At 39.6% G+C, this 17630-nt stretch overlaps 2 protein-coding genes across 6 annotated transcripts in view; one reads left to right on the top strand and one right to left on the bottom strand.

The window, feature by feature from the left end:
- The window catches only part of CHPT1 (choline phosphotransferase 1), a 27926-nt gene extending 13574 nt beyond the window's left edge, over window positions 1-14352 (top strand). Inside the window, exons 7-11 of one of the 2 annotated variants that reach the window (XM_083401540.1) lie at window positions 425-550; window positions 1686-1796; window positions 2096-2174; window positions 5390-6406; window positions 6762-14352. In XM_083401540.1, the coding sequence (XP_083257666.1) occupies window positions 425-550; window positions 1686-1796; window positions 2096-2137 (279 nt within the window). In that variant the 3' untranslated portion in view covers window positions 2138-2174; window positions 5390-6406; window positions 6762-14352. The remainder of the gene's footprint in view (window positions 1-424; window positions 551-1685; window positions 1797-2095; window positions 2175-5389; window positions 6407-6761) is intronic. The other variant, XM_083401539.1, reaches the window with a different exon arrangement.
- SYCP3 (synaptonemal complex protein 3) lies at window positions 4532-17630 on the bottom strand. Of its 4 annotated transcripts, none has more exons than XM_083401544.1 (9): window positions 17478-17630; window positions 14207-14350; window positions 12299-12377; window positions 11042-11076; window positions 9266-9383; window positions 8320-8440; window positions 7259-7357; window positions 5623-5727; window positions 4532-5469 (listed from the first exon to the last, which is right to left on the bottom strand). In XM_083401544.1, the coding sequence occupies exons 1-9, from the start codon at window positions 17623-17625 to the stop codon at window positions 5416-5418; spliced, it is 903 nt and encodes a 300-aa protein (XP_083257670.1). In that variant the 5' UTR covers window positions 17626-17630; the 3' UTR covers window positions 4532-5415. The 4 variants fall into 4 exon arrangements, with proteins under 4 accessions (XP_083257670.1, XP_083257671.1, XP_083257672.1 ...); XM_083401545.1 differs by having other exon boundaries at window positions 8320-8419; window positions 17478-17629; XM_083401546.1 differs by lacking the exon at window positions 17478-17630 and adding an exon at window positions 17110-17171.

Here is a 17630-nt window from a genome sequence, read left to right as displayed (position 1 = left end):
GCAGGATGTCCCCTTGCTCTCCCATCCCCTGTGGCCTCTAAATCTACTGTGGCAGGTACCCCAATCCTATGGAGCATATTTGAGGGCATGTAGAAGGAAGAGGTCCATTTCATTCATAAAAGAATGTTTCAATTAATGACAGACACCAATGAAGATTACCACTTACCCATTACAGCTAATATTCTGCCCTGAGCATTCCTTATGTCTAAGCCTTTATAGTTCTCTTAAATGTTTGTAATTAAGAAGAAACCACATGTCTGGAAACAAAACATCTCCTTAATCATTATGTTGCTTATAAATTTCTTTGAATCCTTGAATATTCAGATGGGTTCAGGTACTGATTTAAGAGATGAACAAATTGTATTGTGTTAAAATAGGATCTAAACATCTTAGTTTAGTAACTAAATCTAATCTTTGTTCATAGATTGCACACATGACCAAAAGTGAAATCTTCCTACAAGATACTGCATTTATTGGGCCCGGCCTCTTGTTTCTAGACCAGTACTTCAACAGTTTTATTGATGAATATATCATCCTGTGGATAGCACTGGTAAGCAGTTTTCCATACGCTTCACTAAATTATGGAAAGTGTTTTCACCTTTCTAGGTGTTTGGGTCAGACTCTCTAGCCTTGTATTCCAAACAGATGAAGGCTGAGAGGTATACCTGCTTTTATTTGTGTTGGACCATGTTCTGGTAATAAAGTAGAAGTTGAGACCAAGTTTCAATTGGGAAGTCCCTCATTCAAATCTTGCTTTTGCCATGAGCCCACTAGGTGACCTTAGAAAAGTCTTTTGTCTCAGCTCCCACTTGCAATGAGATTCTAACTGTTTATCTTACAGCATGTTTGTAAGAATTGCAAAAAAAGTCATAATTTTTTTAAAACCTAAAGAGCTGGTTACCAATTTATTGCATGCACAGATCTACTCCTTTTACATTTGTGGGTTTGAATGAATTTGACTCTTAAATTCAGGCTGCTAAAGATAGTTGCATCATAGGGAAGAAACAAAAATACATGTTTTATTGATTAGATATGATTGCCGGACTACAAACCAGATGTCCCCTGTATTTCTTAATTCAGTACAGTGGTACCTCGGGTTACATACGCTTCGGGTTACAGACTCTGCTAACCCAGAAATAGTACCTCGGGTTAAGAACTTTGCTTCAGGATAAGAACAGAAATTGTGCGGCGGCAGCGGGAGGCCCCATTAGCTAAAGTGGTGCTTCAGGTTAAGAACAGTTTCAGGTTAAGAACGGACCTCTGGAATGAATTAAGTACTTAACCCAAGGTACCACTGTATTAAAATTAGGAAGAGAGGCAGCAGCAATGACTTTTCTGACCTACTTTCTTCTCCCTTTGTCCACTCTCCTTTGTCCCACTGTATTCAGGCCAAGAATCCTGGCTGTGTATTATAGTAGGGATGATGATGATGAATGCACTGGGATGAATGGCTTCATCTTCAGAAGTTAATTTAAATTTAATTTAAATTTCTGTCTTTTGGTTTTCTGTAATCTCTGAACTGCAGATCTAACTATAAGTTTTTAACTGTTTTATAATTAAGGTGTATGCTTCTGTTATAACTATCTGTGTGCCTTGAAGAACGAGAGAGAATTTAAGCACAGAATAATTCATTTGTGCAACACATGTTTTGATCTTAAGCTCTGAACTTTTTTCTCCCTCTTTAGTTCATATCCTTGATTGATTTACTGAGATACTCCACTGGGTTATGCAAACAGATTGCAGCTCACCTTCACATACACGTCTTCAAAATCTCAACTCATCAAGCTCCTGAACAGGTTCAAAACCATAATGAGTGACTTATAGCTGAAAGCGAAGAGGAGGAGTTGGTTGGGGGTGGGGAAAGTGTTGAATGGTGGAAAATACCCTTTTCAGCAATGCAGTTGTGGAAATTTTCAAAGAGAACTTAAGTGCATGAGAGGTTAAATGAAATTAATTATATAATACCAAGTTCCTACAGGCTCTGTTGGGACTTACTATAATTGTTACTTTGAAATCATAGGAATAGAGGGTCTAAGGAGGTTTTTTGCTACAAAGTAGCAAATTATTGTTTAGAAACTTGTTTTGCTCTTTGCAGACAGAAATGCTTGAAAACCTAATGTACTTGGCAGCTAACTGAACTCGTAAGAAACAGCCAAATATGGATTTCTTAGAAGGTAGTGTGATGTTGGTTCATTATATAGGGACAGTAATTGTATAAAATACTGCAAAAGTTATCCATTCTACATTTCACTGCTTTTGGAGAAAACTAGAGTCTTAGTTGAATATTTTTTTTATATATTTAAGGGCTAAAACTACTGAGTTGTCATCTTGTATCAAAGTCTTAAGAGTGTGTCTTTCATATTAACTATGTTTAAGAGTTTCTGATACTGGTTAAAGGAAAAAAAATAAGGAATTTAACCATAAATTAGTTGTCAAGGTTAAAATTATGGCATAATTTATCTTGCAGTAGTGTTTAAATTCTTAAGCATTTAAATTCTTTGCATGAGCAGGGAGAATCATAATTACACTTACTTCTTTCGCTTACAGTATAAATATTTGTGAATTGCTACTAAGAATTTGGCCTGTGGGCAGGATTCAACATTGTTATTGAGCACAGAATGAGGTCTGCTTGCATACCAGGACATCCTCACCGCCCTCATTGCACTGTAAATCTGCTCTGGAGGCTTGCATGGGGGTGCAGAGAAGCTGGAGGAAAGTCCTGTTGTGTTTATTGGACCTCGTTCCCCATGCACACACCCCACTGAGCGCTATGTTGAATTCCACCCTGTATTTTTAAAGAAATGAGTGAGCGAGGGATGTTAAGCTGGATAAAACAGTCTGCTAAGACCAAAACACATATAGCATACATTTCCTCTTTCTTTACAAAATGCAGTTTGAGCAGGAATGAGGAAAGGGCTTTTTAACACCTCGTGCCCTTTGGCAGTGTTATTGATTAAATTTTCTTTCCCCAACCCAAAATAAATTCCTCCTCATAGGTACAGAAACCTCTTTAATACACCAGAATGTGAAGTCATTTAAAAATGTAGTAGAATAAGGTCTTTGACATTTCAGGCAACAAAGAAATTTGCATTTTCATTTAGTAAAATTTATCAGTGATGTCTAGGTATTATATAGCTGTGCTGTTTTTATATGGGATTTAATCATCCTGTCTAGAAACTATTTTGTTTAGGAAGCAGTTTGTACAGTGATGGTCTCTGGGGGATTACTGTGTGTTTTCCATCACTTTCTTCTAGATGCCATATGCTTTAGTGAGACCAGAAAAATAGAACCATAACTCCCAGTCAAGTCTTTTTGTGTAGCTAAGAGGAAAGAAATATGCCAACCTCAGCTGTGGACAAATGTGTAGTTTCATATATTTTCACTTAATGCAAAGCCTTCTCAGAAGTGACAGGAGTGGATAGATCTAATGACTGAGCTGATCTCTTTCTACTGGCAACAGATTTGAGTTTGAATTCAGTTATAAATATATGTATTTCAGAAGAACGTAAAACAATCTGAACCCCAACTTAGCTTTGATGCTCTGTAACAATAAAACCAGTTGTAGGTACTACCATCAGACAAGCTGGGTTGACTATTTCCAAGAAATTCAGGGTTGTCTTTTTCTGGGTGTTTAGAGCTAGTTCATACAACACAGTTCCTTTATCCAAGCAATCCCAAGTGATTCTTGGCTATGTGTTTTAACAGCAATGGGGGGGGGGGGTGAGGGAATCCTGGCAACTTTATCCAGAAAGAAGTCTACCAGTAAGCTGGGAAGGAAAGTGCATGGGGCTACCTCTCCCCATGTGCCTTCTTCCCCATTGCAGCTCTGTTTCTCTCAGTGCATCATCTGCAAAGAATGTGCTTCCTCCCCCCAGCAAAATTCAGAAGCAGTTTGGGGATTTGTAAGGGCTGCATATGGGCCACAGGTTGCCCACCTGTGCCTTAGAAGCTCACTGTAAGAAAGTTGTCCAGTCTTCTCCATTAAAAAGGAAAGTACTGAACAGTTAGCTAGAAAGAAAACTGTTACCCTCCTGGGTCAGTTTTAAACAAGTGATGAAGATCTCTTTAACAGCAAAACAACTAATCATGTTATTTTCTAGCTGAAAAGATCTAAATAGTAAATACCCACAAATGACAAGACTTCAGAATTTGATAGTCTGCTTAAAAAACTGAGGGATCTTCAGCATGTCACCAAATTCAAAATTAAATGCTGACTAATGGGCACTAAAGAATCTCCATGAAGTGGCATTAGGATAGTTAACGGTGGCAAACCTTGGCATTTAAATAAAACCATGCATTTATCCAAAAACTAGGTGAATGGTTTGCTGCCATTATTATAGCATGTAGTAATTGTTCTGGATTCCTTTAAAATGATGTCAGAATTTAAGACCAAATAAATTATTGCTACATTTCAAACAGTTAAAACTGTGATTCTAAGTTGCTGTAATGAAAACTTTGTTTCATTTGTAATGCTTGAATTACCAGTGTGTTTTTACAGTATGAAAATATGATTATGCTTTTATTTTTTTAAAAAAAACCCAAAGCTCAATGACAGAAGTTTTTGCTGTTTGGGAGGGAAAAGAAACATTTCATTTAGAGTTTTTGGAGATAGGTACTTGCTTGATATACTTTTAAATTTTGCTTTTAATTTGGTTTCCTGAACTGCAGAGTGTAAGCCTCTATCTTTGTTTAGTTATTCAGAATTTACTGATAATATTAGGGGCTGGTAGACTATCTTCCCTCAAAAAAGTATAACATTTTATTTACGGTGAGACCATGAAACTGGAAAATTATTAAGAGTGCCTTATAATAAAGGAAATCCCAATCTAGCAACATGTATATTTTATTTTATAATCATAAGGAAGTTCTTATGCATCTCCTTCAACTTTCAGATTAGGACATATTACTCTGGTTGGTATACAGCAATGAAACTTTTTTTGCTAGCAACCTGAAACATTTTATATAGTTCTGCTGCAAGTACACAATTTTTAATAAGGCCTTGAATCCCATAGTACATGCAATTTGTTTTCGTACCAAACACTATTTCAGATTAATCTGATAATAACAGTCTGTCAGACAGTGAAATGACATTAAGCATTTTGAACTTTCAAAAAGGTACGTTAACCCTGGGATCTACATTCTGGATTTAAGAGATGAAAAAAGAATGATGCAAATGTATTAATATTAAAAACCATTAGGAATACTTTGAGAGACACAGGGGAAAAATAAAATTAGCATATCCTGTTGCTAAGCAGCAACGAGCTGTCGATTTCTTTGATATCAGAGCTGAATGTAAGGTATTCAAATATAGCAATTTTTAATATGGCGTTTAAATACTGGCTCTTCCTCCCCATATGGCTAATGTATATAATTGTATCATGTTACTTAGGTACAAGTTGTTTCTCCACTGAGCCATCAGAATAACATGGACTGAAGAGATTTGCGAACAGTTGCCATCTCTTGCTGTTGCTGTTAAGAGAGAAAAAAATGCTGATCAAATGTAACATTTTGTATCATAGTGTTCTGACTTGCTGAATATAAATGGTAAATGTTTAATTTTTCTATTTAAATGTTGTTTTAAAATGTCACTGAAATTTTCCATAAATCAGTATTAACACTTACAGTGTCCATCATGATCTTCTTTTGCAACATAGCCATTTCTTTCCGAAGCTCATTTTGTGCACCTACTAAAAGACTTTCATGAGTCTTCTCCATGTCTTCCATACTCTAAAATCAGATAGCAGCTTCATGAAAATCTGTTACTGGTTTACACCCAGAAATTTAGTTACATTTTAGAAGTCAAGGAATGGCCATGAATTACCAGAGTGGCTAGCAATGGCAAAGGTAGTAGCCTAAACACATCAAAATTTTAAGAAGTAATTATGCTAACTGGTAAGAGTTCATCTGGACTAGTGTTCTATTCTTTGCACTGCTTATTCAAACAACTGCCCTACAGGAATTGCCAACAAGATGACAAAGGAGTCTACAAAGCAGTGATATTACTAACCCATATAACATCTATGCATGTACAAATGTAAATGTAAAGCCTTGACAAGGTTAGCATTACAGTGGTACCTCAGGTTACAGACGCTTTGGGTTACAAACTCTGCTAACCAGGAAGTGGTTGCTCCAGGTTAAGAACTTTGCCCTAGGATAAGAACGGAAATTGTGTGCCAGTGGTGCAGCAGGCCCCCATTAGCAAAAGCACGCCTCAGGTTAAGAACCATTTCAGGTTAAGAGCGGACCTCTGGAACAAATTAAGTTCTTAACCCCGAGGTACCACTGTACAGTATATGCATGTTTTGTCCAACTATGAAAATTAGATGTAGCCATGCTGTCGCTCACCACAGTACTGCTGGGGCAATATTCAGTTGATGCTCATGCTACTCTTCATGCAAAGCATAAGGTAAAGGTACCCCTGCCCGTACGGGCCAGTCTTGCCAGATTCTAGGGTTGTGCGCTCATCTCACTCTATAGGCCGGGAGCCAGCGCTGTCCGCAGACACTTCCAGGTCACGTGGCCAGCGTGACAAGCTGCATCTGGCAAGCCAGCGCAGCACACGGAATGCCATTTACCTTCCCGCTGGTAAGCGGTCCCTATTTATCTACTTGCACCCGGAGGTTGGCAGGCGCTGGGACCGAACGACGGGAGTGCACCCCGCCGTGGGAATTCGAACCGCCGGCCGTGTGATCGGCAAGTCCTAGGCGCTGAGGTTTTACCCACAGCGCCACCCGCGTCCCTATCCATGCAAAGCATATTAGGTGTCAAATAATCAAGTGGAAACAGAGCAGAATGGATGCAACATGAAGTTAAAGTTTAAGTAGTAGCTGCAATTATTTTTAAGCATAAATGTATAGATAGTATGTCACTGCAGATCTTGCCGTATTAGCAGCAGGGACAGCACAGGATGTCCGTTTGTATCAAGCAGTTATATGAGCAGAAAGCAGCTCATGCAACAGGTTTTCCTTTTCTTCCCTTCCTTCTGTACCCTCCAAAAACCCTCTAAGAAAGCTGGTTAAATTTCAGGCAAATCCTCCTGGCCCATCACAGGCCTGTATGAGACACACCCCAATGCGCAGAAGGGCATCTAGACCCTCTGGAAAGATGTTTTGGGAGATGTAGGTAGAAGGAAGGGAAGAGAAAACCAGTGGTGGAAGCTGCCTTCTCACACAACCTTTGTTTTAATTTACTGTAAACTAAAATAACAATGCACTTTTAATAACAAACTTGATCAAATGATTGTTGTTTTTTAATATACCTTCAAAAATTGCTCATACAGCTGCTTAATTGTTTTCAGTCTTTGACTCTGAACTATTCTTGCTTGTTGGAAAGTTTTTTGTTGTTGCCGAAACAGGTTCTAAGGAAGGAAAAAGAGGCTATAATAAATGTAGGAATAAATATTCATATAATAAAGCTCTATCACATTGTTACTAATTGTAAACTGTAAGCATAGCCAAATGCAGTGGAAGCTGGTATGCTAGGACAAATGGGGCACTGCCTCACCAACTTCAGTTTGCCCCATCTGCCTTGCCTACATCCAGTCCATGGGTAACACTGCCAGTGACTGCTGCTGCTGTACCCTGGCCTGTGTAGGATTCAGAAAGGAAAAGGTTAGGGGCAAAACTAGAATTAGTTTGCTCTAGGTCCACCTACTGTTGGCTTCCTTTATTTCCACTCAACTACTCCCAGTAGGCAACAGCCATCAGTTATTACCATAAGTGTATGTGTGTATATATATTCTTAAATTAATTTCTAAGCCTTTGCTGTAAATTCATATAGGGTTTTCAGGGGCATGCAAGTCAGTGAATGAACAAAAAAAGAAAAATTCTAAGAAAATAGTGTATAGTTTTTACATGTCAAATTGTTTCCAGTGGCAAGGTTTTCTTGCTTTCACTTGCTATTTATTTACATTTATATGCTGCCATAAACAATGGGCAACTTATAGTAGTAACTGAATGCTTATCTTCCACTGAACATATTGTTGTTGCTTACCACTGCAAGCTTATCTAGTGTATATTTATTTAAGGAACAGATTGATCACAGTGCAGAAACATTGGCTCTACTAACTATGGCGTAACATTATCTTTTGACCTAATATCTGAGATGTTATTACTGAGCAGCACTTGGACCCTGCTAATTTACTTAGATCCCCTTCACCCTATGTGAGCATATTGTTTCCCTAAAGCTAGGGCTACACACAACCCTGAATATTACCTGTCTGTTTTGTGAATGGTAACATTCCACACTGCAGTATAAGGAGAATGAAATATCAGCCTCAGGCACTTACATTTATTATTCAAAAAGTTAAGAAAAACAAACCGTTAATTTTTCTTCCTGTTCCTCAGATTTCTTTATATCAGCATCCCACTGTTGAAATACATGCAGGAACTGCTGAGAATATTCGTGTTGGATCTTCTGCCTAAAATATATATTTTGCAAGCTGAAATAATGCATTTTTGAATGTTAACATGAAATACCATTGATTTATAAACTGTAAAGGCATCGGTGAAAGATGGAGAACCTAAAACATTCAGTTAGTCACACAAACTTTAAAAAAGGAAGACTTGGTAGATCTGAGAGAACACAGCTAAGGCGAAAGGTGGCATCTTCTAATTTGGAAAAAAACACACCATAGAACATTGAAGAGTATTGTTCTAAAGTAGGTTTACAATGCAATCATATGCATGTTTACTTCAAGTAAGCCCAATTATGTTCAGTGAGGTGAACTTCCAAATAAAAAGTGTAAGAGGTCAGGGGTCCCTTTACCTTTAAGAATGCAACTTAAACGTTATTTTAAAGAATTTGCTTTCTAAAATGAAATATTCTGATTAGGAACCAACTCCTTTACTATAGTAAATTACCAGGAAATCATATCCGCACAGACAATCAAAACTCAGACACTAAGTCCAGGATGGAAATCCTTTTTTGGTCTAGTGTCACATTTCCAGGGGAGGGGTACAACTTGTTGGGGGGGCCACATGCTGCTTGTGGGCAGGAACAGAGCCAATAGTGAGCAGGGCCACCCTCTCTCTGACACCCCCATTTCTCTCTTCCCCTGTTTAACATGCTGCTAAGAGAGGGAAAGATAGATTGCTCTTCCCAGGTCTGATCTGATCGCTTGCATATATTATTGCTTTCATACATTTTGGCTTTTCTGCCTGTTGGCTCTCCCTACCTACATGGAATCAGACTGAGGGCCACAGGTTGAATCTCTGCCACAAATGTGCAATGTGAAATGTACATTAGTGTTAATTATAACCCCCACCTTTGCTCTTGTTGTGTTTTCCAAACGTGTTCTATTTTCTGGTTGCTTGTTTTGAGAGAAGCTTTCGTGTACATTTCTAATCTTTTCCTTTTAGCCAGAAGAGCTTTGTTAATGTCCGCTGCAGACAGACAAAGAATCATTAGGCATTGTATCTTAGAACATATGTAAAGGCTTATAAGATTTGCAAAGAAAGGCTAGAATGTCTCACACACTACACCTGGAGGGCTGTTGCAGCGTTAGGCTACAGTAGTGGCTACTGAATTCAGGGACCTCTTCTCAAACTGATTTTGAATCTAGTATAAGCTGTATTAAAATTACAGTGTTTATATGGCAGCTTTTATAGTGTGTTGATCTATCAGCGAAGTATTTTGCCATCAACACTTTTAACACCCCACAACAAACACAGAAACTAAGCGGAAGCTGGCTGGCACAATCCAGTCTGCCCAAAGATTTAGATTCTTCTTACATGAAGCCCTTTTCAAGCAAGCTCATAACCAAACAATCTAGGCAGGTGCTTTTGTAAAACATGATACCTTTTGAGGCTAAAACTTTAGAGAGAGCTCTAATAAGAAACAGTAGAATATCAAAGGAGCAAAATACAGCATTGGTTAAGCAGTTGCCTTTCTTCACTGTTAAGTACAGTATTACTCATGCTCCATGATTTGCAGACATATCCCAAAACTTCATGAAGTTCAAGATGGCTTTGAGAAAGCTTGTGGCCCATGCTCAAATTGCATAAGCTGTAGCCATGCTGTGTATCCTTAACAGGACTGAAACCTCATTAGAGAAAGATTAGTTGATCAGTTATATGCACGTTAGTCACTAGATTAATCAAATCTGCATATGGGTAAAAACAGCTGAAGGAAGAAACACATGTTTTTAGATTATGTGCATGTGTTGTAGCTGGCATCATTTCAGAAGAAATAAGCATGCCAAAGGGAGATTATGCTTTAAGCTGTTTCTTGCCATACAGTAGCTTTTATAAGCACTTGTATTAAAATATGTATTTTTATTTTTAAAAACTGCTCCTCAGTTAATTGGGATACTTTTAAAAGTCAGTTGATTAGATCAAAGAAGCATTGCAGTCCTTGTCCTTGAGCAGGCATTGGGACAAACTAAGAAGTCTTTTTGCATCACCCTTTGTTAACTACCACCCTTCATTACAGAAAGTGGAGAAGAGCTAGGTTCTTGCTATGGAGGCGACTGATATGGACACAGACAAGATGGAATCTTGCCAGTAATGACTAACAGATTAATGAAGGCCATGTTTCATCACATTTTGCCCTCGCCAGTCTATTTTAGTAGAATTTGCTTCACGTGAGAGTGAAACCCAGAGCAAAGACATAGAAATTTCTAAGTAATTTTTTTCTGAGGAGGCACCCTAATCTTGAAGTTTGCATTGGCACATCTGCTTTGGCAAAGTTATTGCAACTCTGATGTAATCAATTGATCAATCTATTTAAGTACTACAGATGACAATATCTCACTGCACTCCTGCCATCATACTACAGGAAATAATGTTTGGAATGTTAATTGTTAATTTGTTCATATGACTAAAGAGAATTTTTTTTAAAAAAACTGGTTTCTATCCAACTAAGTTGTTTCCAGGTTACAGCCATTAAAATTAAAGCTAGCTATATCAATTTATTTCACTGGGTCTACTCTGAGCAGAACTTACTTGGAAACAATCCTGTATTCTGAAATAAAAGGGCAGGACCCTTCTCCCATATAACTATTTTATTAACTGACAGTATTTAAGTATTTTCTAAAACATACCTCCGAATCTTTCCAGCATATTCTGTACTTCTCCCCTATAAAAATATTCATATTTTTTAAATGATTTTTTTTGCATTAAGAGAACTAGTTTATATTTTTCAGATATTATTTGTAAGTGGTAGCAAGCTGCAACAGAGACCAACAATAATTAACACTACTAAAAGCCTTGTGACAAAGGGAGGGCGGGGGGAAATCAGCACTGTGAAGGGGTGTAATCTTTGGGGCATCTATGGGGGGGAATGTAAACCACAACAGGATGGAGACACTAAATTTAATTATATTGCCAAGATTTTGCCCATCAAGAAATATATAATCAACAAAGGGCATAACCTTCTGATTATGACTCAGTAGTTTAAAACATCTTATGTTGAAAGCTGTCATTTGTAATTATAAGCTTAATGAGTCTGCTGAAAATTCTGTCAGAGATGCTAACGTTCCTAGGATTCTTGGAAGCCATGGCAGTTGAAACATATTTAAGACTGCAATCCTAAACACATTTACCGTGGAATAATTCTCATAGAATTCAGTGCACTGTAACTATGTTTAGAATTATGCTGTAAAATTGGTTTACATTTATAACATGGTTTACATGGGCTTCTATTGTATTATGAGTTGACCTATTGGGGATTTGATGGTGGTTTGGATGTAACTTAATGTGTGAAGAACAGTGCAATCCTTTCCATGTCTACTCAGAAATCCCACAACGTTCATTGGGACTGGCTCCCTAGTAGTCTCCGTTAACTTCAGAACTTCCTTGCCTCTCTATTCTGTAATAATTTTTGAGAAGAGGGCAATTGAATTATCCTTCATTAATTAATTAAAGTGGGCTAGATTCAAAGGTTCTCTTCCTCCAATGGAAGAGGATTCTTCCAACAGGGTAAGCACCTTATATTAGAGTAAGCTCCTTACTTTTGGAAGAAGTGAAGCTTTGGGTCCACACCAGTATCTAACCACTTCAGATGTTGTAGGCCTACAATTCCGATTATCCCTGACTATTTGCCATGCTGGCTGAGGCTGGTGGGACCTGGTCCAACAACATCTAAAGGGCCACAGGTTATCCAGCTCTGATCTACAGCCAACAATTTTTTACTTGCATTCCTATGTAAAGGTGCTGTGTTTTAACAACATCATAAAAGTAATATATACTTCTGGCTACAATAATCGTAATAAAGAGGCACTGGAAACGTAACTGATACTTTATAACTGTAAAAAATAATTTAACATTACATGGCAAAAAGTAAATATTAAACTATTTACCCAACTTCATCTTCAACTACAGGACGAGGAGTCAGTGAAGGTCTTTTTTTCCCATGTTTATCAATTATTGGAGTTTCATCTTTATGGGAGGGAAATAGAAGGCGCAGTTTACCAATTACTTGTATCGCATTAAAAAGTTTTAAATCCCATATACCACTTTTAAATGAAAATTCTTCAAAAAGCAATTTACAAGTTACATAAAATACCATTTAAACCATATAAAACACTGCAAAAATATCAAAACAATATTTGAGAACATAACTAAAAATCAAGCGTAACCATCACTACCTCAGCATAATATAAAATTATCAAAATTAAGTGAAAATATTAGTTTTGCACTCAGCTCAAATTAACTGATAAAGGCCACAGTAAAAATAGCCTGTTTAAAACCTGGAAGGGATGGGCTCTATGTGATGTCCCATGAAATCACCTTCCGCATCTGGGGGCCATGAGCAAGAATACCCTTGTCTGTCTGCCTGCCAATCTTATTTCCATTATAAATAGGCACCTAAGTAGAGCTTCAGAGGCAGATCTTAAGGTACAAGCAAGTTGCTATGGATCCAAGCAGATCTCAGGCTTTGTTTTTTTACTAGTATTCCCAGATCCTCCAACCAGAACTTGGTGCAAAGACATATATTGAAAAGGGAGACAGCAATGCTTCTGAATACCAGTTGCTGGAAATCACAGGGGGGGGAGAGTGCTCTTGAGCTCAAGTCCTGCTTGCAGGTTACCCACAGGCATCTAGGTTGGCCACCGGAGAGAATACAGTGCTGGACTAAATGGGCCATTGACCTGATCTGGCAGGCCATTCTTATGTTCTTCTGCATTCAGGAATTTGTTTTGAGTACCAGAAATTAACCAAATTCATGGTCCTTCCCCACAAAGAATACCCTCTTTGCTAACCTCTGCCTAAAGCACATTAAGGTGCTTCCCGCGCTCCGGCGGAAAGGTAAACAGCATTTCTGTGCACTGCTCTAGTTTGCCAGAAGCGGCTTAGTCATGCTAGCCACATGACCCAGACGCTGTCTGTGGACAAACACCGGCTCCCTCGTAAACGACTGGACCTAATGGTCAGGGGTACCTTTACCTTTGTACACACACTTTCTTCATTTCAACGGGGGGGGGGGGGTTGTTCGTTTATTTTATTATCACATTTATATCTAGCTTTTCTCCAATGACCTCAAATCGTTTTCCCAATTACCATTTTAACTTAACAACTCTGTTAGGCTGAAAGACGGTGACTTGCCCAAGGCTTCCCAAGTGAGGTTGGTAGCTGAACCCTTGTCTCTGAGGTCCTAATCCAATATGCTAACCATTAAACAATTGCGAATCAGAAATTCTTATCAATCATCGAGATCTGCCAGTAGATCCTGATCTACCTTTTTCCCATTCTAGTTTTAGGCAACCCTGCCTAAGGCCATTCGGAGTTTTTTAAGCTCAACACCAGCACTTTAAATTGGCCCTAGGATTGCACTGGAAATCAGAGCAACTGGTACAAAAGTGTAATATGCTCTGAATGCTTGGCTGCAACAAAGAGCTGAGAAGCTACATTATGTTCCATTCTCTATGACTGCTGAGAATGCCAGACTATCTCCTCCCAATCCCTCAAGTGGAATCCACTTTCAAGAAAGAACTTCACCTGCTGAATGGAGCAGCAGGTTTGAGTCCTTCTCTGCCAATTGCATGGTCACCTAATGAGGAGTAAACTTCTACCATTTCACAAAGAAATTTGTTGCGAAGACAGCCTTAAGCAAATGCCAAAAGTCAGGTTATTCAGCAGTCCTATTTGATAGAATCTGGGGGGGGGTGCCCCCCCTTATACTATTGTGAGAAAAAGGATGACATCCTATTTGTATTAGGAGTGCAACAAAACAAAATGCGTATAACATTTTGTACTGATTACTACACCTTCTCTAACATCCTCTTCAGAGCCACTCAGATGTTTTTTGGTATGTTCTTCAAAGTCATAGGTATGAACAATTGGATCTTCCTGTGCCAATTTAGCAGTTTTTGCTGCAGATTTTCTTCCTGATGGTGCCATAATCAGAGTAACTGCCATAAAATATATATTTTTGTTTAATTCACCACATAAAACACAGTATGAATTTAATATAGGGAAAATAAGATACTAAGATACTATTTTATCTTGTATCTGCTATTGAGAAGTCAGAATTCAATATGTCTGCAGAATATTTTTACAAAGCTTTCACACATTTTAAAGTTAAACCTCATTTGACTACAGTGAATAATTATTGTAAAATGTCTCCAATAATATTTTTTGAATGAGCTATTAAAGTTTAAAATAATTCTGCTAGACCAGCTGTGCTACATGAAGTTCTTTGGCTCCCAATTTGTTTCTAGGCCCAATTCAAATAATTTGTTTTTACATTTAAATCACATGATATGTTGTGGAATCAGGATATCTAAGTGGTCATCTCCTCTTACATTTTTACAGCATGGGTCTGATACAGTCCCCCCAAACAAATTACCGGTATTCTGAACCCCGACCCCAAGCTCTCACTAGTTTTGGCAGAGGCAGGAGAAAGGAAACTAAAGCAGACAGTGCTGGGGTGGGTGGAACTGAACGCCTTGATGGGGACGTAAATCATCTTCTCCCTAGAATCATAGAATCATAGAGTTGAAAGAGACCACAAGGGTCATCGAGTCCAACCCCCTGCCAAGCAGGAAACACCATCAGAGCACTCCTGACATATGGTTGTCAAGCCTCTGCTTAAAGACCTCCAAAGAAGGAGACTCCACCACACTCCTTGGCAGCAAATTCCACTGTCGAACAGCTCTTACTGTCAGGAAGTTCTTCCTAATGTTTAGGTGGAATCTTCTTTCTTGTAGTTTGTATCCATTGCTCCGTGTCCGCTTCTCTGGAGCAGCAGAAAACAACCTTTCTCCCTCCTCTATGTGACATCCTTTTATATATTTGAACATGGCTATCATATCACCCCTTAACCTCCTCTTCTCCAGGCTAAACATGCCCAGCTCCCTTAGCCGATCCTCATAAGGCATTGTTTCCAGGCCTTTGACCATTTTGGTTGCCCTCCTCTGTACACGTTCTAGTTTGTCAGTGTCCTTCTTGAACTGTGGTGCCCAGAACTGGACACAGTACTCCAGGTGAGGTCTGACCAGAGCAGAATACAGTGGCACTATAACTTCCCTTGATCTAGATGCTATACTCCTATTGATGCAGCCCAGAATTGCATTGGCTTTTTTAGCTGCCGCGTCACACTGTTGGCTCATGTTAAGTTTGTGGTCAACCAAGACTCCTAGATCCTTTTCACATGTACTGCTCTCAAGCCAGGTGTCACCCATCTGATCATTTGATGAATGCAGATGTGACCCCCTCCCCCTCAGTTGACCTGCACAGACCAGCTGGTGAGGGGAGACAGCTTGTTCATTGTCTCCCTGTATGTGTGAGCATGTGAAAGTGCAAGATGGCCACACATATTGCTGACATGCATCCCCTAGAGGTTTGGCCAAGGGCAAATGTGGCCCTTGAGCCTGAAAATGTAACACACACACACATACCGCTCTAGAGAAAGCCTTTCTCCATGTTTCAACATCATTTGAGGTGTGACTGGTGGTACACACTGTTAGATCTATTATGTATTTGTTGAGTTTAAGATTTTGTACATGGTTTCTAACCAATTAGAAACTGTTTGTCCCCCCTTTCCTCCTCTCCCATTTTGGAGCACCTTATTCTAGCTCCCAATAGTACAATCGGCTTTGTACAATGACACTTACACACCCAGGTATGTTTTAGAATCGCAGCCTCAAAGGCTGCTTCACTCAGCCACAAGAGCACAACCAACAACCTCTTCCTGCTTTTCTTCACTTACCAAACTTTTCTGCTCCACCTTCCCTTCAAGCCCAGGGCTTTTTATTTATTCAAAGTGCATGCATGGCACATAGGGTTCTCCTTCCATTCTACACCCCCCCCCCCCGTCACAACAGCCATGCAACCCCACCCCCAAATTCACTGCAATCAGCCGAAGGCAACCTACCTTCAGGGTTATTGTTTTTATTTTTATTATATATTCTGTGGTTTTATATTTTGATTTTGTTCTGTGAACCGCCCTGAGACCTCCGGGTACAGAGCAGTATATCAATCAATCAATCAAACAATCAATCAAACAAACAAACCATGCCCTAGGCTCCCCAATGTCTCTCTCCACCAACAAATGGATAGGTGGAGAACCTGTCCATGTGACGCTGACACAAAAAACCCCACTATACAAAAGAAGGAAATCTGCCCCTCAACCTCACAATGCCTATGATAGCCATGTCTCACACAAAATGTAACTGACTCTATGAACTGAAAACACCAAATGTAACTGACCTGCAGATAAGTCTCTATGAACTGAAAACAGAGACGTTATACATACACCTTTGTTATCCACGGAAATCTTTCAATAAAGACAAACCAACCAAACAGTCCTATTATTATTATTATTTATTTACATACTGCCCTATACCCAGGCGTCTCAGGGCGGTTCACAGAATAAAATCAATATATAAAACCACAAAATATCTAATAAAAATAAAAACTGAAACCCAATACCCCCCCCAAAAAAAAACTTTTTAAAAGGGCATAGGATGTCATTAAGATCAACCAAAGGCTTGGTTTAAAAGGAACGGTTTTTGCCTGGCGCCTAAAGGTGTATAATGAAGGTGCCGGGCGACCTTCCCTGGGGAGAGACCTATGAGGTGGGGCGGGGGGTGGAGTAGCTCAAAATCACCCCCCCCCCCCGTCAATTTCATGGTTGGGAGCAGGAATTCGAGCCGCGGCCTCTCCTCACCCCCAGCCTGGCGCGCTAACCACCAAACCAGCCGCATGACGTGATCGCCTTCCCTCAAGGCCGCCCCGTTTCCCGCCTAAATTACCTCAGGTTCCCACCTTTTGGTTCTGCCGTTGTCCTTCCCCACCCGGATCCCCTTTAGCCAAACCTCCAGGTGTTCCTCTTCGGCCAATTTCTCTCTTACAACCACCCAGCAGCATTTCCTACTTTCCCAAACCGCCGCCCCCCCCCCCTTTCTTTCTCCTCACTCCCCTGAAAGAGGGAGAGAAAGTTGAGGCGGCGACGAGAAACACGACAGGGCCGGGACGGGCCCAAAGAAAGTTCTATGCAGTTAATAAACATCGCGTCTTATGGAACCTGCGCCAGACCTAAAGAAAAGGCACCCGCCGCCTTCGCTCCCTGCCTCGCGTCTGCACGCACAAACGCAAAAAACCCCCCAAGCGGATTAAACTTCAGGCGGCGGGAAAGGGGTTGGGGGGTATCACAGTACACGCTTTCAAACAAAACATGCCACATTTCCC

The sequence above is a fragment of the Podarcis tiliguerta genome (genome assembly GCF_965153285.1).
Source record: "Podarcis tiliguerta genome assembly, chromosome: 10".
In the NCBI taxonomy this organism is placed as follows: Eukaryota; Metazoa; Chordata; class Lepidosauria; order Squamata; family Lacertidae; genus Podarcis; species Podarcis tiliguerta.
The sequence above is the reverse complement of the archived record's forward strand: the minus strand, read 5'-3'. Positions and strand labels throughout refer to the sequence as shown.